This window comes from Heloderma suspectum, chromosome 2, assembly GCF_057233095.1.
Source record: "Heloderma suspectum isolate Gila_16-S chromosome 2, 16-S_ref, whole genome shotgun sequence".
Classification (NCBI taxonomy): Eukaryota; Metazoa; Chordata; class Lepidosauria; order Squamata; family Helodermatidae; genus Heloderma; species Heloderma suspectum.
The window spans coordinates 136,018,078-136,041,231 of NC_139459.1; the positions used below are offsets into that span (position 1 = coordinate 136,018,078).

A 23,154-nucleotide genomic window follows, 5' to 3' on the forward strand; every position below is an offset into this window, starting at 1 on the left:
TTTCCAATCTGCTGGCCATTCTTGTGTTTTCCAAATTTGCTGGCATATGGCATGCATCACCTTGATAGCATCATCTTGCAAGATTTTAAACAGTTCAGCTGGGATACCTTCATCTCCTGCTGCCTTGTTATTAGCAACGCTTCTTAAGGCCCATTCAACCTCACTGTTCAGGATGTCTGGCTCTAGCTCACTGACCACACCGTCAAATCTATCCCCGATATTATTATCCTTCCTATACAGATCTTCTGTATATTCTTGCCACCTTTTCTTGATCTCTTCTGCTTCTGTTAGGTCCTTCTGTCCATAGTTCTTCCGGGACCCTATCTACTAAATCTAGTCCCTTAAATCTATTTTTCACCTCCACTGCATATTCATGAGGAATATTAGTGAGCTCATATCTAACTGATCTGTGGGTCTTCCCTATTCTCTTTAGTCTGATTCTAAATTGTGCAATAAGAAGTTCGTGATCTGAACTACAATCAGCTCCAGGTCTTGTTTTTACCAACTGCATAGATGTCCACCACCTTTGGCTACAAAGGATGTAGTCAATCTGATTTTGGTGTCGACCATCTGGTGAAGTCCATGTATAAAGTCATCTCTTAGGTTGTTGGAAGAGAGTGTTTGTTATGCACAGTGAGTTGTCTTGGCAAAATTCTATCAGCCTATGTCCTGCTTCATTTTGTTCTCCCAGACCATGCTTGCCTGTAATTCCAGATGTCGTTTGAATACCCACCTTAGCATTCCAGTCTCCTGTAATGAAAATAACATCTTTTTCTGGCATATTATCCAGTAGGTGCTGCAGATCCTCATAGAACTGATCTCCTTCTGCTTCTTCAGCATCTGTGGTTGGGGTGTATATTTGGATCACTGTGATGTTAAATGGCTTACCCTGAATTCGAATTGAAATCATTCTGTCATTTTTGGATTGTATCCAAGCACTGCTTTAGCCACTTTATTATTATGAAGGCTACTCCATTTCTTCTGTGGTCCTCTTGTCCACAGTAGTAGGTCTGGTGGTCATTTGATGTGAAGCGGCCCATTCCAGTCCATTTCAGTTCACTGACACCCAAAATGTCTATATTTAATCTTGACATCTCCCCAATAACCACATCCAATTTGCCCTGGCTCATAGATCTTACATTCCAGGTTCCTATGGTGTGTTGATCTTTAGCAAATCGTAATATCAAAGTGCAGGTTCTTAAAGTCGAGAAATGTGTTTCTGCTTCTCCTGTGCTGGTCCACTTTGTATTCACATATGAACTTATGAACCCTTAACGCATGTTGACTACTGTGATATCAGAGTTAAGGCAAGGCGGGTGAACTGAGGTATTTACTTCGCTTTAGAGAAGCCTTCCCCAACATGTTGCCCTCCATATGCTTTGGAGTGCAACTCCCATAATTCTCAGTCAGCATCTTCTCACCATGTGATGTGTGCTTGTTAGTTTTTAATGAAAACTGAGATGCTTAGGAAGCCGAATTCTGTGGCCACTGGCCAATGCCGCATTCTGCAACTTTTCTGTCCTTCCAAGAAACTGCAGCCTCAATCATAGCATAGAAGCACCATCATCATAGAAGTGAAGCTCACAGCAGTTTTTCAACCACAGCTTTCTAGCATAATAAATAATCTGGGTAATAACTGGGATGGATTAGAACTGACATTGTACAGCACCCACACCCAGGTTCACAGAAATTGCAGATGTGAGCAAGATCTCAGTTTACCAAAGTCTGCAGCCATTTAGTGAGAGTGTCTGTTATTTGATTCAAATGTTCTCTTTTTTTCAAAAGGAGGAGGCACTAACCAGAGATGAAGTCATCTGGAGTATCTCTAGATAATGTAGTGGAATGTAACCTTAAGAAAGCCATAACAGCAGATAAATTTCATCCAGTTCTGGAACTGTTTTCCTTAGGCTCTTGTAGGAGACAACTCATTATAGCAGTATAACAGCAGCTTTCAAGTGAACTCCCTATGATTTCCAAATATCAAACAGCCTGGCTGCAAGACAGGGTGGGAAAATATTTGAATATTATGTGCTGAATCCAGTATTAAGTCTTACTTGGAGTAGACCCACTGAAATGAATGAGACAAGTTAAGTCCTGTCTAACCTAGGTCCCATTCATTTCAATGGGGATACTGTAAGTAGGCCTAACACTGGATATATATTGAATATATATTCAACCCTATATATTTTTCCTTGACATTGCACTGGTGACATCCCACTTTAGAAAACCTTCATCATAACCTATTATAGTGTCCCAGAGGAAGATCAACAGGGAAATTGCACCAATATTCCCCAACCTGGAGCCCCCCAGATGTGTTAGACTGCAACTTTCATCATTCCCAGCAAGCATCTGGTACACAAAAACACCATTGGTGAAGATCAGCCTGAGTCTACATGGAGCAACTTGTGGGCAGCTAAATAATAATGACATATGAATGGCACAACTTGAATGCAGAGGATAAAAGCCTTGTCAATCAGCATTCTGATCTTGGAGCACAGAACCCAACCACAAGTTTTGATGACTGTGCTGCTCAGTTGCTAAACAAAATCACAGGCGAGTAGGAAGCTTGCATATTCAGAGGCCTTGAGAGACCATCAGAGGCGTGAACTATTTTATGCAAGACCCAACTTCCCTCTAGGAACAGTGTCCATCAATCTCAGGATTTCGCCAGTGGTTTCCCCACCGCTGCACCAGGAACCACTTGGTTGTGCTGTTATTTCAAGAAGGGGAAACAGCGCCCCTTTGGCAGCGGTGCACACATTCTAAGCATCTCTACAGCTGCGTCCTCTGTAAGAAAGATACACATCCACCCTTTCTCTTGGATCAAAGAATGAGCAAGCAGAGCATGTAGGCATCATTCTCCCCCAGAGGCCACTTCCTCCTCCGTGCCTTGTCTTAGTGGTGTAGCGGTAAATTTTTAAGTGCAGGTAGTGCTCATGACAGTCTCTGTAGCCATCGCCCCAGGGAGAGTCCAAATATGCAGGCAGTTGTGTTGATGCATATCAACAAACCAGTTCTACTCCTTTTTCTTATCTGGCAGGAGCAGGTCTTTTGTAAAAGGGGTGGATCTTAATTGCCCATTCTGAGGCCAAGCCACCCCAAAAGACTTGGCATTACAACAGGAAACAATATATTGTTGTTTGGAAAACCACACTTGGGAATTAGCCCTGAGATGTGAGCCAGGCCTTACTCTGTGAGCTCAGAGATGCAAGAGAACCGAGTTTCCAAATCTGCAACGTGTCTGTTTAACTCACCAGCCATGCAGTGAACCGATCAGCTTCGGTGACGCTCAGGGCTGGCCTAAGGCATTTTGTTGCCTGAGGCTGAATAGCAAACAGTGCTGCCGCCGCCCTGCAAGGTGCATAGTTGCACTGTAAGCCAATCTCTGAGGAGGTTTTGCATTCGATTCTTGCTTCTGCCCTGAACTATGTGGCAATAGCGTGCGCACACACGCGCACACGCACACACACCACCCCTCTGATATATGTGGGTCATAATAACAATCCCCCATATTTCAGATTTCTTCTATGGCTTGTATTATGTAAAGCGCTGTTATTACACTCACAAAGTGCTTTGCTGTGCTAATCAGGGCCAGCTCCAGGTTTTCGGAGTGCCCTTGGGTAAGTCACCCCCAGTGGGCCCCTCCCTCAGTGAGCCTACCTTCTCACTGTCATTGCCACCAGCTGCTCTTGTGCCTCATCCTCTTTCTCATCATTGACACCGCTTACTTAGAATCATAGAATAGTAGGGTTGGAAGGGGCCTACAAGGCCCTCGAGTCCAACCCCCTGCTCAATGCCTCCTTCGCAGGCAGGGGGCCGTGGCATCTCCTGCTCCTCCACCATACTTGTCTGGACCAGGTGAGAGGCAGGTGAATGAGCAGGCCGCAGTTGTGCAGAAGACCAGCAGCGTCGGGGTGTGTGTGTCTCGTCAGTGGGCCCCCGCCGGGGTGCGGGCCCTGGGCAGATGCCCAAGGATGCCTACCCTTGCACTGCTGGCCCTGGTGCTAAGCCGAGCCACGCATCTGAAGATGAGGGTTGGGAAATGCTGTGTGAGGATTCAGACGCAATTCGAAGGGGGAGACTGCTAGGACACGCGCTTTTATTCGAAGAGTAATACCAGGTTCTGTTTTTCCGTCCGGAAAACAGACGCATCCTCGTGGCTGCGAAAGGCCACATGAATGGGTCTGCACTCTCTCTCCCTCCCTCCCTCTCCCTCTCTCTGAGAAAATGATTTTCCGGGGGGCAGGGCTTAGCGTGGAGAATGTGGCACCCCGGTGCCCATCAAAGCGTGCACCGCGAGGAGCAAATAGTTGTTCTGCTCCTTAAGGCAGAGGAGGAGGCGCAAAGGCCGGCTCGGCGGGATGGGCAGCAAGGTGCGTCTGAGCCGAGAGCCGCGGAGCCCTCGCTGCCCTCACGTAAGCGAGATCTCGGGGGAGAAGCCTTTTGTTTCTGGAACTGCAAGGAGGGCGGGGACGCGGCAGGAGGGCGCTGGGGAGCGGGGCTGAGACCCGCGAAAGGCCAGCGGCGGCATTCGTTGCCACGGCGTGGCGTCGGGTTCGCGCGGCGTGCCGGTGCCGCTGGCTTTGATCCTCCCCTGGCCGTTCGTGCTGCGCCCACCCGTGCGGGGGTCTTCACCGCGATCGAGAGCCCTTCCAATTGGCCTGCCTGGAACAGGATGGTTAGAAATACAAGAAAGGGGGAAAGGTCCGCCGCCGCTCCCCTCCATCCCGCCGCCCTCCCGGGTCCCCATCCACACACACACACACACACACACAATGACCTGAGAGCGCTCCGTTTGGCGCGGAATGCCCCGATCTTCATTCATGCGAGGGGAGACGGGCCCGTTTTCAGACAGCAGCAGCGGCAGCGGCAGAGAAATGTTATGATTCAGTTAGCTAATTTCTAGACAAGAGAGATGCCGCGGCTCAAGTCTGGTCTGGCAGCATCTCAGCTCTTTCTCCACGCGCCCAAGCCAGGTGGTTTTTCAGCGGTAGAGGAAATGCACTCTACATCTGCTCAGGAGCACTTTCATCTCCTTACGAGGGCGCTGAAAACAGACGCCAGGGGTGAGCTGTAAGGCAAATCGAACCTACCTCGGGAACTGGCGCGCTCCTCTTCGCGGAAGACGTTCAAACGGGCGCCTATTGACTTCCCAGCCAGGCACTGACTGGGTCCGCGCGTGCTTACTTCGCGTCAGCATCAGCTGCTGAATCCTAGACCATTCTTGGGTGACTCTAGTTTTTGAAGGCTGCAGTTCTATACCCGCTGACCTGGGAGGAAGCCCCATTGAATTCAATGGGACTTGGTTCTGAATGGCAACTGTGGCGTTAGGTGAGTTAGTCTCTGGACTTAAGGGTCTTCTTACAGGGCTCACTCTTTAGATGGTGATGTGCATTCACTTCACTTCTCTTGGCTTCAAACAGTGGTAAGCCAGCTCTGCTGCACTTGAGGGGGTCCTCCCTCATTCTCCTGGGGCAGGGCTGGATTTCTGCCCCAAAGTCCTACCATGATGGCACCACTGCTGCGTAGATATATCTTGGATCGAACCAGAAAAGTCGGAGTTTTCTGTGGCAGTTCGTTTGCATTTATCTGGGGCCAAAATCTCCTAGTTGGGGACTAGGACATGATACGCGTTTTTAGACTTGGGAAGCAGGAAGCTCTGGGGAAAATGCTTGTTAATTTATTACAAGATGTTTCCTCTGAAGTCTTTCACCTCTGCTGGGAAATAATGTGCACGTTTGATGTCATACAGCCCAGCCCTATGTCTAGTTACTCAGAAGTCTGTTCCACTGACTTGTCTTAGAAGAAAGCTCCTCTGAAATCTGTGTAGGGTTGGAGTCTTTAGCACTTTTCAGATTTGGGGCGGGGGTAAATGTGTGGCTGGGGGAGCAGGATTTTCCACCCCTCTGCTCTTTCTCCGAGTCACCATGTGCTCACCGGAAGCTGGCATTACAAGATATTTCCTCTAAAGCTCTTTCACCTCTGCTCAGAAATAATGTGCATCGTTGATGGCATTGAGTCCAGCCCAAGTCTGTAAAACTACACATGTGTAAGAAGGACCACCTTCAAAGGATGAATATTTAAATAAACAATTAATATTGTTTATTTAAAATGAATAAAATGCCAGTCATTGTGATGGGTGGAATGTGTGCAGGGAGAGGGGATAGGCACATTGCAAGGACCTGTGAGTTGGGGCTGCTTCCTTAAAGGGCCAAACCCAGAAGAATGGGAGGAATATCTCCAGCTCACAGGAATGTAATGGGATGTACACTGCATGCCCAGGAGTCCTTGCAATATGCACCTGTTGGGATCAATTTGATCTGCTTGCGCCCCCCCTCCCACAATGACAATGTTACGCAATAAAATAGGGCAGCAACACAACCAGCAACAGTGCTGCAGCACAGAGACAAAGATCTACCTTGACGGTCTTTCATAGGAATAATGCTCCCTATCACCACCAGCCCCTGTGGCAGAACCTCAGGCCCAGTCTGGCTCTTGGGGGTCCCAATCCAGTCCTCCGGGGGTCCCAATCCTGCCCTCTGAGGTTGCCCAGATGGCCCCACCCCATATAACTGAGTCTATGCACACCTCTAATATATATGTGTGTGTGTGTGTGTGTGTGTGTGTGTGTATGTGTAGTGTGTGCATGTGGTGTGCTTGCGTGTGTGTATAGATTACATACATACATACATACATACATACGAAGGGTGACTGACCCCCCACCTCACTTCAACTCAGACCCCAATTCAGCGTTTTGGAAAACATCCTGCTTCTGTTCAGGCCAATTTGTAGTCAGTCCACTTCAGCTCAGCACCAAATCTCAGTCAAAGTATGGAAAAATGAGTCTTTATGCTTCCTGTTGACTACCATGGGGAATTAGAAAAAAAAACTGCAATTTTTTTCTCATGGTCAGAACTGGATGATCATTTCAGTTATAGTAGCCCCCTAGAAGGGGATTACACTTGCCCAAAGTCAAAAAATAGGTGCAGGGTTTATATTTTGATTTTTCTTTAAAGGGAACTGCCAATAACATTTTTATTACTTGGAAGAATTGGATAAAAATTTCAGGATTCATTGCCCCATCAGAGGAGATCATGTCTGCCAAATTTCAGAATGACTGCCACAAGGGTTTTCGTGCAAGGGTGGCCTTGACATTTTGAGGTCTCCAAAAGAGGTCATACTTATCTCCCTATGTTCCTTGTGGACTGTTGATCTGAAAATTACAGACAGCCTAGAGTTGTCCCTAAGTAAGAAACACCGTTCCAGAAGGATAGGTGCAGCAGTTCATATGGAAGGGGAGTTCTCCAGTTTGGGGGAGGGAGTGATTTGTTTCCCCTTCCAATAATTTGAGTCCTACAGCTATTTAGGAGAAATTAAAGTGGAGGGGGAGAAAGAAGTTTGTGGAGGCTGATTGGATCCTTTGCTGTACTGAAGCTACTAAACTTCTGCAGAAGCCAAAGGTTCCAGTTCAGGGCAGTAAAATCAGATGCTGTGTGAAATACGAGTATTTCACATGGAGCTCTTTCTTCCCTTCCTTCTCCCTCTTCAAAATTTCATTGCAAGCAAGCACCCAACAGTGGGCATGTAAGAGCAGAAAAGAAGTGGGAGAGAAGTTTTTTGCACCTCAAAAAAAACCCCTACACCAGAGATTAGGGATAGCGACCTCCTAATGGTCACCTTAAACCCCTTCTGATTAGGATCTCTAATCCCCTGTGTGGCTTGACAGTTTTTTACATTTTGTTTCAGCCTTTGAGAAAAGGAAACTTTATGCGTGGCTAGCACAAAAGTCACTGGATCGAACTTTCTGAAATTTGGCAGGCTCAGTCAGCTCCCTAGGGGCTGCCAGGTCCCCAAATTCCATGAACTTATGTGGAAGCACAAACAAATTATAGCTCTTTGCTTTGACAGATTTTCTGGGGAAAAGCAAGTTTTACCTGTGAGTAGAACAAAATTCACTGGACCTAACTGCCTGCAATTTGGCAGGTTCAATCATCTCCATGGAGTCTGTGAGGTCCCCAAATTCCATGCATGTATGTGGAAGAACAAAAAAAATATTGCTCTTTGCTTTGACAGATTTTCTTGAAAAAAGCAAAGTTTACCTATGACTAGCACAAAAGCCAGTGGACTGAACTGCCTGAAATTGGGCAGGTTTAATCAGATCCATGGGGGCTACCAGGTCTCCAAATGTAATGCATTTAGCCTACAAACTAAAAACGTTATGGCCATTTCTGTTTTCCAATGTAAGTCAATGGGAAAATGTAAAAAAAAATGGCAGTTAGGACAGCTCAACAGATCCGGGCCCATGCCCAGGTGGGCCTTTTTCTAACAATGCCCCTGCTACAGCTTTTTAAAGATGAGCCCTTACTCCTGTTCTGTCCTTTCTCAATTCGAGCAGTACAGAATTAGTGCTATAAGGACCTAAAGGGCAATACAGCTAGCCCTCACAGCCATCACTCATTGGCTGTCAAGTACCTGAACTATCATTGACTACTTCCTATGTCTAGAAATGGCATATTGTTTGACATCAGCTCAAACACAACACTTTCCAGTGGAGTCAGTTCACACATTCAGGTGAGGGTCATCCAAGTACTGAATAACCATGTAATGTACATGTATGTACGAAACAGCCCTCTGTGTGAATATTATAGGAGCTGGAGTGTTAAGGTTGAATTGCATCAGTTAAACTAAACTGTTCTTCTGAACATAACTTGATTTTTAAAAAAAAATCAACATAGTTGAAATGATCAACCTAATAGAGGGGATTGCTTGGGGAAGTGATTGGTATGATGGTCATGGGGCAAATAGGCTGCATGAGGTGATCTCCTGATCCCTCTTGCTCGCTAGGGACACATTATAATTGACATGAGGGCAGGAGAACAGACCTACACAGATACAGTACATTGAAAGTAAGGTCCACTAATTTGTTTTGGATCAAGGTGTTAAGCTGGGCAGCAGGATGACTAACTCTGGGATGACTCATCGCAGAGTGCAGGACACGGAATAATGGGCTCAAGTTACAGGAAGCCAGATTCCGGCTGAACATCAGGAAAAACTTCCTGACTGTAAGAGCAATACGACAATGGAGCCAATTACCTGGGGAGGCGGTGGACTCTCCCACACTGGAGGCCTTCAAGACGAGGCTGGACAGCCATTTGTCAGGGATGCTCTGACTTGGATTCCTGCATTGAGCAGGGGGTTGGACTCGATGGCCTTGTAGGCCCCTTCCAACTCTACTATTCTATGATTCTATGATAATTTTGTGCCCAAGTTTCAGAATCTGCTGTATTGCAACTGGCATGTGCTGATTAAATGAGAACAAATTGCACATGTACTTGTGATGTGTAAAAGCAACAAATGTAGAATGTTGATGCAAGTGGAAGATCTGCGATAGCCATGTTTGTTTGTTTGGGCGGGAGTCACAATGCAATTCTAAACCCCATTGAGCTCAATGGGGCTAATTTCTGAATAGGACAGCACTGCAAGGGCCTTGGTTCCATAAGTAATGTGGTGATGGGGGGGGGGGATAGAGAGGCAGCAAGTGCCTCTGCCAAAAAACTAAATGATTTGTTCCCTTTTGCCTTCTACTGGTGATGGGCTGCCAGTAGCACTGGTGGGTGCTGGTGGGCAGCAAAAACTGGAGTTAAGCTTCAGTACAAACAATTTCAGTGACACCACACACACACACACACACACACATGCGCGCGCACACACGCACACACACACACACACACACAAACTTTTGCATATAAGACAGAATTCCTTCTCTCTTAGAATCCACTTCTGCTTTCCTTTGCCCTAGAGTAATTTTTGTCTTGTGCTGCCACTTAAGGTCTTGGAGTTCCCATGCTGGGTTGATTCAATTCCACGACATTACATTTTTAGTTGTTCTAAGTGTACATAACCTATGTAAAAATGTGAATACAAAAATCAGCACAACAAATGTATCAGGTGTACACTGGGTACACTGGACGGGAAGTCACGTTTGGCTACAGCTTTCTGTTGAATGCATACCCAAGTTTGCTTCTGCCCAGTGCATGAAACTTACCCTTAAATCACAGGTGCGCAGCCTGTAGTCCTCAGAGTCCCAGGGAGCCTTGCCCATTTCCCCCTGCTGCCCAGCTGATCAGCCATCAGCTGGGGTGGGGGCAGGGTAAAGATCACTGTCCTGGCACTGCTGTTAGCAGTACAGAGACAGCGATCCGATCGTGATAGCTGCGCTGTCAGCTTTAACCCCACCCTGACCCCAGCGATCCCAGTGCAGCCTGAATTGTTGTTTTCATGCTGCTTCTTGGCTACATTAACACTGCTGGTGTGTGTGTGGGGGGGGGGATGAGTGAATGAATGGAAGACAGATAAATGAAGGTGAGAGAAAGAGAAAAGGAGTGTCCCCACCCAGTCTTTGCTTTGGGCCTGAACAGTCTTGGCCTCACCTATCATCAGCAGTATGCGGCCTCCAATCACTTTCCTACATGGGAATGTGGCCCTCACCCCCAAAAGTTTACCCACCCTGCCTGAAATATTTCCATTTCCTTATTGGCTACATGAGAGTGTATAAGGCTGAATCTACACACAGCAGTTATACCATTATCATAAATATTGGTGCCCATTGGTGTCATGTGTACCAATAGTTATGGTAACGGTATAATAACGGTATAACTGCTATGTGTAGATTCAGTTGTTTTAAGGGTAAAACACTTTGTAAAACACGGAATCCATGGCAGCAAGATTCTAGGCAGCAGGTGCAACATTTTAAAATCAGAGTAGGGTTCACTTCTACAGTGTATATTATCTGTATTTCTTGTTCCACCAGTTCTCCTAAGCCTGTGATTTAGTGAACAGAAAGTGACATTTGCTGAAACAATTCTTCTGAAATGAAGTAGTTTGGGGAGGGAACTTGCCAGGTAGGAATCTAAGTGCTAGGGATGTCCTTAAGACTGAAATCAAAGGCAGTGAGGTCAATGGGACCTTGCATAGGGTTTTCAAGAACTTGATTTCTGGATGACTCTCTTCTCAAGAAAGGTGTCAGAGATCAAGCCTACCTGGAAGTCATGCTCTCTGATCTAAAAGTCCTACTCCCAAATCCCAGTTACGTGGAGGTTTTTATGTAGTCGGCAGGCCAATGCATTTAATGCTTTCGACACCAAAAAATAAATAAATCCCATATGAACAGGGTAGCCAGCAACTGTCACCCTAGGTAAACCATGTAATCAGCGCCCCACCCCCAAACCCCAAGGGCCGATCTAGGCTGAGGCTTTTGGTAAACTAGGAAATATTTTTCTCCTATTTTTTGTTTAATGTTTTTTGTCTGTATTTATTTAAACAGAGTCATAATTATTCAGTTTTTCCATCTGTCCAACCAATGTTTCTGACATCAGATAAAATAGAGACTATTTTTTCTTTTTTAAAAAATTTGTTTTCCCACCCTTCCCACGCCACTTAACTTGGTGCCCTAGGCAACCACCTAGTTTGCCTATGTATGGGTGGGCTGCCCCTGCATATGAATAACCCTGAAACAAGAGTAAACACTGGGTGGAATCCAATTAGCTCATCCTGCTGACATAATGGCTTCCCTCAGTGGAGCCAGGAAGGGGGGGGTGATTGCATCCCTTGCAGCCCCCTATGCACCCTCAAAATCTGGTTCAGAGGGTTGAGGGACAGACACACACACACACACACACACCAAGCAAATTTGGGGAGGGCACAAAGGGGAGGGGAGGAACAGAAAGTCTCATCACACATGCAGTTGGATTCTGCCCATTAACCTTATCCATTTGTCTTAAAATACTTTTGCCAGCTCATTGTATAATTGAAAGTGTACCCAACCTGTGTAATCTGAGGCTGAAGCCATATGAACAATGTGCCCAAACTTTTAGTGATGTGAGGCAGCGAGGGTGTAGGGAAAGAAAATGTCATTTCTCAGGAAATTGATTAATGTTTCATTGCATTTATACATGCAGCCAGCATTTGGGGCTCCACTCGGAATTTGAAAAATTAGGCAAAGGTTAACAAAATGTTCACAGGGCATATTACATAATCCCCGGCCACCACTCCACCCCCCGCCCCTGGAGCAAATAGAAGGTTGTGGGAGGGGCAATTTAAAACTGGGTTGGATTAAGTCCCTCCTCCCCACCCACACACTGCTTCCCCATTCAAATTAGCAACACCACCTCCTCAAGGCTGCATTTAGCAACAAAACAACAACAAACAAGGCCATTAGATCAGTCACAGATCTCCTGGCATAAGTAGTAGCTTGGCCATAATTTGGGCAAATTGCTCTAGCATGGCAAAATTTTGTATTGCTGGGCAGAGTACACTTTGGGCAGATTTTATAGATTATATCTGAGTTGCCATATTCACATGTGATTCTCTTCTTAGGCTGCAATCCTATACACAGTTACCTGGGGTGCATAGGACAGCACTATCAATATATAACCACCGACGTTGGGTGTTTGTTTCTGACGAGACTGAGGTCATTCAACTAATCTCCATCAACCTGCAAAAGCCACTAGTAAATACAAGAGGTACACTGGTTTGTTCAACAGAAGTTACGCATAGAATCTGATTTTTGAGGTCCAGCTTTTCCCTATTTCCTTTAAGCGGTTGGTGTCTGGCTCTATGGTTGCAATCCTCTCTGTGACATGAGAGCAAAAGCCAATGACGGCCAGAGACACTGAGACTGCAGATGATAGTTTAATATCGTGAAGGAAAACACATGAAAAGTTGTTGTTGTTGTTCATTCGTGTCCGACTCTTCATGACCCCATGGACCATAGCACGCCAGGCCTTCCTGTCCTGCGCTCTCTCCCGGAGTGTGCTCAAGTCCATATTCATTGCATCAGTGATGCTATCTATCCATCTCATCCTCTGCCGTCCCCTTCTCCTTTTGCCTTCAGTCTTTCCCACCATCAGGGTCTTTTCCAGAGAGTTTTCTCTTCGCATTAGGTGGCCAAAATATTTGAGCTTCAGCTTCAGTATCTGTCCTTCCAATGAGCACTCAGGGTTGATTTCCTTGAGGATTGACTGATTTGACCTCCTTGCAGTCCAGGGGACTCGTAAGAGTCTTCTCCAGCACCACAGTTCGAAAGCATCAATTCTTCGGCGCTCAGCCTTCCTTATAGTCCAGCTCTCACAGCCATACGTTACTACTGGGAAAACCATAGCTTTGATTAGATGGACCTTTGTCTGCAAGGTGATGTCTCTGCTTCTTACTATGCTGTCTAGGTTTGCCATAGCTTTCCTCCCAAGGAGCAAGCGTCTTTTAATTTCATGGCTGCAGTCACCATCTGCGGTGATCTTGGAGCCCAAGAAAATAAAATCTGTCACTGCTTCCATTTCTTCCCCTTCCATATGCCAGGAAGTGATGGGGCCAGATGCCATGATCTTCGTTTTTTTAATGTTGAGTTTCAAACCAGCTTTTGCAGTCTCCTCTTTCACCCTCAGCAAGAGGTTCTTTAGATCCTCTTCACTTTCTGCCATTAGGGTGGTATCAGGAACTATTTGTGAATGGTTTGCTGCCTTCTAGGAAGGCAGCTTGTCTACAGAAACTGTGCCAACCGTGTTGTCCTACGCTTTGTTGAACAGAAATGGGCACGCAAAGTGTACCTATTCATATTCACAGGGGACCATCCATGTACTCCAATCACTTGCAGGATACCTATGACTCCATAGTTTAAAATGTAGCATGCAAGCATAACCTGACTACAGCAAACTATTCACATGGAAACTGCTCCTTTGCAAGCTATAATAGTGGGTGTAGTTGCTGTTTGAGCATATGTACTTTAATTTACTGGCTGACCTTTTGACTATGTGTAAATTGCGTAATTTATTGAATTACTGTTAAGCATATATGCTTTGAGTTAATAGTTTACCAAGAACTATTCCTTTCTAAAATCTAGAGAGACAAGTCTACACTAAACAACTCACCGTATGTTTTAGGATCTTTTTTTCTTATGAAAAATACTTTACTTTATTATTACATTTATATCCCACTTTTTCCTCTTGCAAGGAGCCCAGGGTTGCTTCCATGGTCCTCCTCTCCATTTTATTCTCACAACAGTCCTGTGAGGTAGGTTAGGCTGAGAGTCAGTGACTGGCCCAAAGTCACTCAATGAGTTTCATGACTGTGTGGGGACTAGAACCCCTGATCTCCTGAGTCCCAGTCCAATGCTCTGACTACTACACTGGACTGGCTGTCACACTTATCAGTACTACCCCAGAGCCAAACATATGTTCAGCAAAATCACATGGTATAGATTAGGGGAGTTGAATCTTGTGTCTACAGTCCCACTCTAGCCCTCCAGGCTTCCCCAGACCCACCCCTTCCCCTTGACCCTTGATTACTCATATTGTGACTAATGAACTTATGAAATGGAAATTCCCTGGAAAAATAAAGCACTGGAAAATTTTCCATTCCACATCACTGGTTACTAGCAGTATGAGCGTCTTTTGCCTTTGGTCCTACCCAGCACTGAGAGCTTCTCTAAAATCGAATTTGGCCCTCAGTCTGAAAGAGGATTGACACCCCGGTATAGACTTTAAGACTTATCATTTCATGCCTACAGGTAGCAAATCACATTCTTGCAATGCCATTAATCGATTTTAAAAACCTGATACAAGCACATTTTAAAATGCCCCATGCTGGCTGGGGAATGCTGGGAGTTGTAGGACGTTTTTATGTCTAAACATGCATAGGATTATACCCTAAAGCACTTTTGAATATTTACATCTGCATGAGTCTATACATATTTGTAGATAAACGGAGAGCATGGGGAACTTCTGATCGAAGGAGGATAAGGAGAATTGTTACTTTAAAAGTCCCTTTCTCAAGAGACTAGCAGATGTGCCCTATATTTGTCAGTTTCAAGATAGCTATACTTCCTGTAACAGTATCTACATCTAGTGGTGTAGATGGATAAGTTTAGATGCTGGACTTAATGGTCTTAGGGGGGCACTGGCAGGCATGCGTATTTATTCTGCTGTGAAGCATACAACTAACCGTTCCTTCTCCACACCCTCCCATACTTTACAACTGCTTCTATATTCCTGATATGCCAGAGCAAAAAGTAAAACATGTCTTCCAACCCTGATAAAAGTCAGAATATGCTGTATCTCATTTTAATCTCACTCAAACCATAGCACCATTATTACAGGAAGCTAGTTGGGGGCTGTGGTGGCTAGCTAGGTGTAACCTGGGAGTTTGGGGTAGCGGGATTATGTGCTTTTATGTCTGAATGGATGGGGGAGTGCCTTCTGTGAAACTGGTTTCTGTTGGTTCTGAAAACTGTGGGTTCAAATTAGTGTGTTGGGGCAATACCCTATCTCTGCCTTGTACTCAAGACTTTGGGGCAGGTTACTTGTCCGAGGTGACTAGCCACACCTCCCATGGAAGGTCGGCAGGCCAGCAGTTCGAGACCCGAGGGATGCGTGACGGAGTGAGCTCCTGTCTTCAGTCCCAGCTTCTGCCAACCTAGCAGTTCGAAAGCAAGAAATTGCAAGTAGATAAATAGGTACCGCTTTGGTGGGAAAGGTAACAGCGTTCCGTGCACCTTGGTGTTGTCATGCCGGCCACATGACCACGGAAGCGTCTTTGGACAGCGCTGGCTCTTCAGCCTAGAAAGGGAGATGAGCACCACCCCCTAGAGTCGGACACGACTGGTTGGGGACACCTTTACCTTTTTTACCCCTGAAATAGTCTATTTAATATCAGGGCTACCTGCTCTTAAGGGCTTAGCCTGTAAGTACGCTCCTGTTGAACTGAACGAGAACTACTTTTGAGTAGGCATATATAAGTTTGCACAGTTAAACAAAAACGTGAAGCAGCAGCCTCAGGTCAAATCGGGGCGCTTCCTGGGTTGTATCCAAGGTTGGTCTTACTTAGAGCAGGCCCACTGAAACCAATGGAACTTACGCGTTTATTTATTTTTAAAAAATTCTTGTCTGCCTTTCAGGGCACAAGCCCTCCCAAGGCAGCTCACAGCAATAAAATACATAAAAACAGTTAAAATATTTAAAACAACAAAACATCAGCACAAAAAATAGCAATAAAAGCAACAATAAAAGCCGACAATAAAACCAGCAGCAACAACAGCCACAGTTAAGTCTTACACTGGATATAATAATCAATTGGATACAGCCCTTTGGGCCAGTGGAGGCTGGTGGCTCCGATTTCGGCGGGGCCGTGGTTCCATTCTGGGTTTCAGTCAGAACTCTGAAGGAGCTACCCAAGGTGCTGACGCCCATCCCCCAAATAGGTTCCGCACCCTGAATAGCTCCTTTAGAGTTCTGGCTGGTCCTGACTGAAACCCAGAATGGATTCCCGGCCCCACCGGAATCGGAGCCACCAGCCTCCACTGCCTTGGGCCAAGCGCTTTTTCTACCCCCTTCGCAGTACATCACGACGTGGCTCCGCGAAGAACCCTCTCCGCTCCCCCTTCCCGCCCACGCAGCGGCTTTTCCGGAGTCGACCCTGCGCCACGCCGGGAAGAGACGGAGGAGAGATTCCCGCCAGTCGCCGCCGCCCTCGGGTACTGCACACTCGGCACAGGCGCGAAAGGCGGCCGCTATGCCGGGGAGGGGGAGCGCGGGGGGAGAAGGCCCCGCTGAGCTGAGGCGAGCGGGAAGCGCCTGAGCGGCTGAGGGCGCTTGCGGGCGCCGCTCCGTCTCCGACCTCCGCTAGCGGAGGAGGAGGAGGAGAAGGCGGCGGCGGCGGCGGCGGGAGGGAGGGAGGTGCCGCCGCGCGGCGAGGGGCGACGCTGCCGCCGGCTCCTCACGCGCCCCCGGCGCGGCCTACGGAGGGCGGCCCGTGTGGGCCACGTTTGTACCCGCCGGGCACCTCCGCTGAGGAGGCTTCGCCGGGCCAGCCCCCTCGCAAGCCCGGAGGGAGGCGAATAAGGCAGGTAGGCGGGCGGAGCGGGGCGGCGGCGGCGAGAGGGAGACGTGTCGGGTTAGCCCGCCTTACGTGGCGCGGCGCCCATGTTTCGCGGGGGTGGGGAGAGGAGCCGCCAGCGCCGCGCCGCCGCTCCCCGCGAGTAGCGCGGAGGCGCGTCGTCTGGAAGCGAGGCGCCGCCGGGCGGGCTGCGTCGGGCCGTCCGCGTGCGTGCACAGCCGCAGCCAGGCCTCGTCGGGCCCTCGCGGGAGGACGGGCAGCGCGCGCCTTTCCCCCGGGGGCTTCGCACAGCCCTGCAGTCGCCCACCTCGCGATCGCCCGGTTAAGCGCGCAGACGCGGGCAAGGCGTTTTCCTGCCCCTGGCTGAAGGTTGCCCAGCCGTCTCCCGGCTGTGCGCGCGGTACGATGTGCGCTGCGGCTGCGTGTTGAATTCTGGCGTAGCGGGCACCCGGTAAGCCGGACGCATGCAGGGACACGCAGCAGCCCGCGTCGAGCACCGCTGCTTCCGCACGGCCTTTCCCTGCTGCGCTCGGCCGAAGGCTCTCCTATCTACCTGCTGTGCTTGATGCATGGACTCTGCAAATAAAAGGCCGGTCCGGTCCGGTCCGGTCCTGGCTTCTCGAGCAGAGCGTTACTTAAAATGGCCCTTTTTCTCTCAGTCTTCTTTTATACCAAGAACCCTTAACCCTTAATCTCACAATGGATGTATTTGTGCCTCTTTATAAAACGGATGCAAAGCCAACGCCTTCAGCAACGCTTGCTGTCTAGGTAGGCAGCAGTGGGGGGGAGGGGGGAGGAAAGTGGTGCATTGGCGCTTGGTGGCCCTGTGTGCTAGGGGAAGATGCTCTTTGGAAGAGATTTTACCTTTAGAGACGGGGGGGTGGGGGCGTGCTGCAGCCTAAAGAAGTCTAGGATATACTTGTGCACGCTAAAAATATTTTTAAAGGTATTTCCCTGAAAGAAAATTTAGTCTGGCCATACAAACTATGGACAGACCAGTGGAGTGAGGCCCACTTGGCACCAACGTTGTGCAGCACCAGGTTAAGACCTTACTACCAGGCTTTTGACAGCATCTAAGATTTGTAATGGGTCCTGGAACTTTCATTGTTGATTGTGCAAAATAGTTTTATATTTTTGGATGCAGGTGGTTTTATATTACTGTTTTGTATTTTTAGAGTTTAATCTTTGTAAACCACCCAGAGAGCTTTGGCTATTAGGCATTATAGAAGTGTAATAAATCAAATGAAATGAATGAAACTATTCCTCAGTGTATTACACACACACACACACACACGCACTGTAAATACAAGCGAAGCTTGTATTCTGCAAGCCTAGAGCTTGTTGCTGGTTGCTGTTGGAAGTGCTGCTTGCTCCCAATCCAAGTGTTTACTTTTTTCTCCAATCCTAATTCATCGCACTCACACTCACCCAAGGACTCTTTTAGCTTCAAAGGTTCTATAACCTTGAAAGGTTAATCCTGGACACTTTCTCTCTCTCTCTCTTTGTGTGTGTGTGTGTGTGTGTGTGTAATTGGGGGGTGCAGTTCACCAGGTGTATCTCCATCCTAACCTGAATCCACCCGGCCCCTATGGCCATTAGAGGCTTGATGAGGCCACTTTCCCTCTCCCTTCTTGTTCTGTAAGTAACACTTAACTCAAGGAGGGGGGTGGTTTTGTTTTGTTTTAATTCACAAATCAATGTTTCTGCATATCTTTTTATCTTTATTTAATTGTTTATTTTAACAAATGTTTATTTTTATTTAATTTGTTTATTTTTAAATTTAACTTTTTATTGTAAGCCATCCAGAGAACCTTTGCTTATGGGGAGACATCTAAGGGTGCAATCCTATGCATGTTTATACAGAAAAAAGTCTTACAACTCCCAGTATTCCCCAGCCAGTCATGCTTTTTTCTGACTTTTAGACTTTTCTGTCTAAACATGCATAGGATTGTTCCCTATATGTCATAAATGAATAATGTCAGGATATTCATTGCTTTATAAAGACATGCCTGTACCATGTTTCAGCTCTAACAAGGGCCCCCAAAGCAGTTTACAAAACAAAATACATTAAAACCAGTTTAAACAATAACAGAATTAAAACAGAGCTTTAAAACAAAGCAATTAAAAACCTTTAATCTTAAATTAAAACCCATTAGGAGCCAGGTAGAAAAAATGTTTTCACTGCTGCCTAAAAGTCATCAGTGATGGGACTAGTGGAATTCCATAACATAGGAGCTGCCACAGAAAAGACCCTGTCCCACATTCCTACCAACCAAACCTCTTGCTGGTGGAACATACAACAGGGCCTCAGTCAATTATCACAGTCTATGGGCAGGTTCATATGCAAGAAGGGAGTCTTTCACATATCCTGTGCTAAGTACACAGCAACACCATGGGTCCTATATCAAATTGGAAGTCAGTGAAATTGATATTGTTGTTTGTTTGGTCAGTCGCTTCCGACTCTTCGTGACATCATGGACCAGCCCACGCCAGACCTTCCTGTCGGCCGTCGCCACCCCCAGCTCCACCAAGGTCGAGTCTGTCACCTCCAGAACATCATCCATCCACTTTGCCCTTGGTTGGCCCCTCTTCCTTTTGCCTTCCACTTTCCCCAGCATCAGCATCTTCCCCAGGGTCTCCTGCCTTCTCATGATGTGGCCAAAGTACTTCAGTTTTGCCTTTCATATCCTTCCCTCAAGTGAGCAGTCTGGCTTTATTTCCTGGAGTATGGACTGGTGTGATCTTCTTGCAGTCCAAGGCACTCTCAGAATTTTCCTCCAGCACCACAGTTCAAAAGCATCTATCTTCCTTCGCTCAGCCTTCCTTATGGTCCAGCTCTCGCTTCCTTTGCTCAGCCTTCCTTATGGTCCAGCTCTCGCAGCCATAGGTTACTACAGGGAATACCATTGCTTTAACTATGCGGACCTTTGTTGTCAGTGTGATGTCTCTGCTCTTCACCGTTTTATCAAGAGTTGTCATTTGAAATGTGCATCAGCAAGCGATCTAGCTGCCACATTTTGCACAGCTGCAGTTTCAAAACACTCTTCAAGGACAGCTGCATCTGGAGTATGTTGCAGTAAGGAAGGGGTGCAGCTGACCAAAACTGGGCAAAAGCACTCCTGTCCACAAAAGTCACCTGAGCATCCAGGAGCAATGCCAGATCCAGGAGCACTCCCAAACTCAAAATCTGATCCTTCAGAGGGAGTACAGTCCTGTAAAAAACAGGCTGTACTCCCAGTTGTGAACTAGTTTGTCTATTGACCAGCAGCACCTCTGTCTTTTGTGGATTGTACCTCAACTTGTTAGGCCACAAGCAATCCATCAGTGCATCCAGGCAATGGTTCAGAACTTCCATAGTCTCCTTGGCATTCATTGAAAAGGAAAGATAAGCGTTAGGTATAATCAGCATATTGATGAGACACCACCTCCAAGTAGGGATTTCAGAGAATTCTGCCACAGATCTCAGTGAGGCCGAATGCCAGCACATTCGGCCCTCTGAAATCCATGGCGGAACGAAGCCCCCCGCCCCCCCACTTCACGAAATGGGCCCGGAACGGAGCACCTACCTGCTGCCATCTGTGCTGCATTACGAATGGCAGCCGCCATTCGCTTCTTCCATAAAGCTGTGATAGGCTACGTAAATACTAACGTAGCCTATCACGGCAAAACTAAGGGAATGCAAATGGCGGCTATGGCGGCCACCATTTGCGTTCCTTTATTTTTTTTTGCCGTAATAGGCTAAGTAAATATTTACGTAACCTATCACGGCAAAAAAAAAAGGGAACGCAAATGGCGGCCGCCATAGCCGCCACCATTTGCATTCGCTGTTTTGGGTTTTTTTTTGCCGTAATAGGCTACGTAAATATTTATGTAGCCTATCATGGCAAAATACAGGGACGCAAATGGCGGTGGCTACAGTGGCCGCCATTTGCGTTCCCTTTTTTTTTTTGTCCCTGCAGGCTGCCCAGCGGCCGGATGTCTGGCTGCGGGCAGCCCCGTCCGGCATCTCTGCGGAGTGGAGCCGGCCGGAGAGAATTTCAGAGGGAGGGACAGAGCGCCTCCCCCCCCACCGCGAATGTCACCCTTTGAAAAGGTAAGTGACTTCCGTACATCCCTACCTCCAAGGCCTAGATGAACTCTCCCAGTGGCTTCATATAGATATTAAAAAGCATAGAGGATAAAATAAATCTCTGGGAAAACCAAGGGAGTGAGCAATCATCCCCCAGCACCATCATCTGGGAATGTTCAGCCAAATAGGACCAGAATCACAGTAAAAAGGTGTCTCCAGGTCCCATAACAGCCAAACATCCCAGAAGAATACTATGGTCAATGGGTTTGAATGGTACTGAGAGGTTCAGCAAAACAAACAGGGATATATTCCTTCTGTCTAGTTCCAGGCATAGGTCATGCACCAAAGCCACCAAAACCTGGCCTGAACCCTAATTGGAAAGGATCCAAATACTCAGGTTCATCTAAGATAACCTGGAGTTGAGTTGCTACAACCCACTCTAGGGCTTTCTTCATGGAGCTTTTATCCTGCAATTGAAATTGCTCCCTCACAGAAGTTTCCGGGCTCTTTATATGATTCCGTGACCCTCCAGGGCGTTTCCTGCACTAAATACCCTTTGTTCCGTTTTTAAATAGATCGCAGATAATGAGCTATCAAATTACTCCATTGTGTTCCGCCTGAGTTCTCTCCTTGAAAAGAGGAAAAACAGCAAGACAAGGAGCAAGATCAATGAATGATAATGGAAGACTCAGATATGGGGAGAAGGAGGGGGGAGGGGAGGGAAGAAAAGAGAGTTGTTGTGATCCTGCATTTAAAATGGAAGCAGAAAGCCCCATTTTAAATGCAGGATTTTAGGTGTTGGTGTAGAGATGCCCTAGGACCTTGCATAAAAAATAAAGATTGGGGATAGACCAGTAATTATCTAGGTGGGATCTAAAAAAATTTTCTTCAATAATGGTCTTCCAACTGCTTCCTGGAGGGAGCAATCCTATGGCCACTAGTCAGCAGCTAGACAGCCATAGGATATGTGGGTTTCCAGGAACCGACCTTGGAACCGACCCCCCCCCCCCGCACTGCCTTGGAGGAACCGCGGAACTTCCCCATGCTCCGTGCTCACAAGAGGAGCGCAGAGCGGCCAAAACAGGGTGTTTGGGGGTGGGGAAGGTGGAAATGCCGGTATGACACATCCAATGTGTCATTTGGCAGCCTCCTCCCCCGCTCCGCCTTCCCACGGCTGGACATCCGAAATGGCTGTCTAGCTGCAAATACAGGGCAGGAGAAGCACGGAGTGCATGGTATCTGACATGGTCTTAAAGGCCCCTTCCAACCCTACTATTCTAAGATTCATTTTAAAAAAAGCAAAAATATTCAGTGGGGAAGAAATCTGTTTATATATGTTAGAGTTAGTCAAATGGCCAGTGGTGTAGTCTTAACTGCGCTGCAGTATAAAGTAATAAAGAAGGAAAGAGGTCTCTATTGCTGATGCTGAAAACAATTCATGAATTGGGCAACATGTTTTCATGGTTTAAAAATATACACATTGGATATTGCCCAGAGGACTTTGATTATTGGGCAATGTAATAAATAAATGTAATAAATAAGTACAGTTGTTACACACATGCTACAATGGGTTTAAGCTCAGAAAATTATACCTATCTCACTTTCATAGCTCAGAAAATTGTGCCTAGCTCACTTTCATATTTCATTTGGTTGTTAGGCAACTGTTTGTCAGTTTTGTAGAAGTCATGATTCCTTGCTGATACTGCAGTTCAGTTTCTTTGTTTTGGCATTTAAGTTGCCCTGTTTGCACAGATATTGGGGGTGGGGGGGTCTTCTATTTGCATGCTTGTTTCATTTGAGAAAGTACGAAACTACTAGAAGTGTAATTTATGAGTTAATCATGACTCATTGGTTAGTGCTGTGGGAAGGGAGGCGGAGTAAATCTGATGCAATTATTAGAAAAAGGTAATATTCAATCCCTCAGTGTGTTTTGCAAAAAGACAGAAGAAGGTAAGGTTTCTTTGTACTAATGTGAAAGAAAGTGATTGAGAGGGGTGTCCAAAATGAGACTTGCTACTATAGCCCTAGGTGTTAATAGTGAGTGTTAATAAAAAGGAACTTTTCTCTAGTTTTTTAAGTTTTATTTTAATTGAAGGAAACTAGCATTTTGGTAACCAAAATAAAGTTAGAATACATAATCAGTTCTTGTAGCTCATGACTAATGGGAAATCTGTTGTGATCAAACCTGAAGAAAGCTAAGT

General features: G+C 46.7%; 1 protein-coding gene across 10 annotated transcripts in view; it reads left to right on the forward strand.

Moving 5' to 3' along the window:
* Positions 1-4,251: 4,251 nt before the first annotated feature.
* Positions 4,252-23,154, forward strand: part of GNE (glucosamine (UDP-N-acetyl)-2-epimerase/N-acetylmannosamine kinase) — a 48,925-nt gene continuing 30,022 nt past the window's right edge. For 2 of the 10 annotated variants that reach the window (XR_014787853.1, XM_084834869.1), the window contains exon 1: positions 4,252-4,415. Coding sequence is in view for 2 of the 10 variants with exons in the window: in XM_084834869.1 (XP_084690995.1) it covers positions 4,362-4,415 (54 nt within the window). In the remaining 8 variants the exon portion in view is untranslated. Of the gene's footprint in view, positions 4,416-5,120; positions 5,332-16,414; positions 16,523-16,601; positions 17,653-20,843; positions 20,978-22,876; positions 22,904-23,154 lie in introns of those variants that run through there. The other 8 variants (XM_084834870.1, XM_084834877.1, XM_084834879.1 and 5 more) reach the window with 8 other exon arrangements.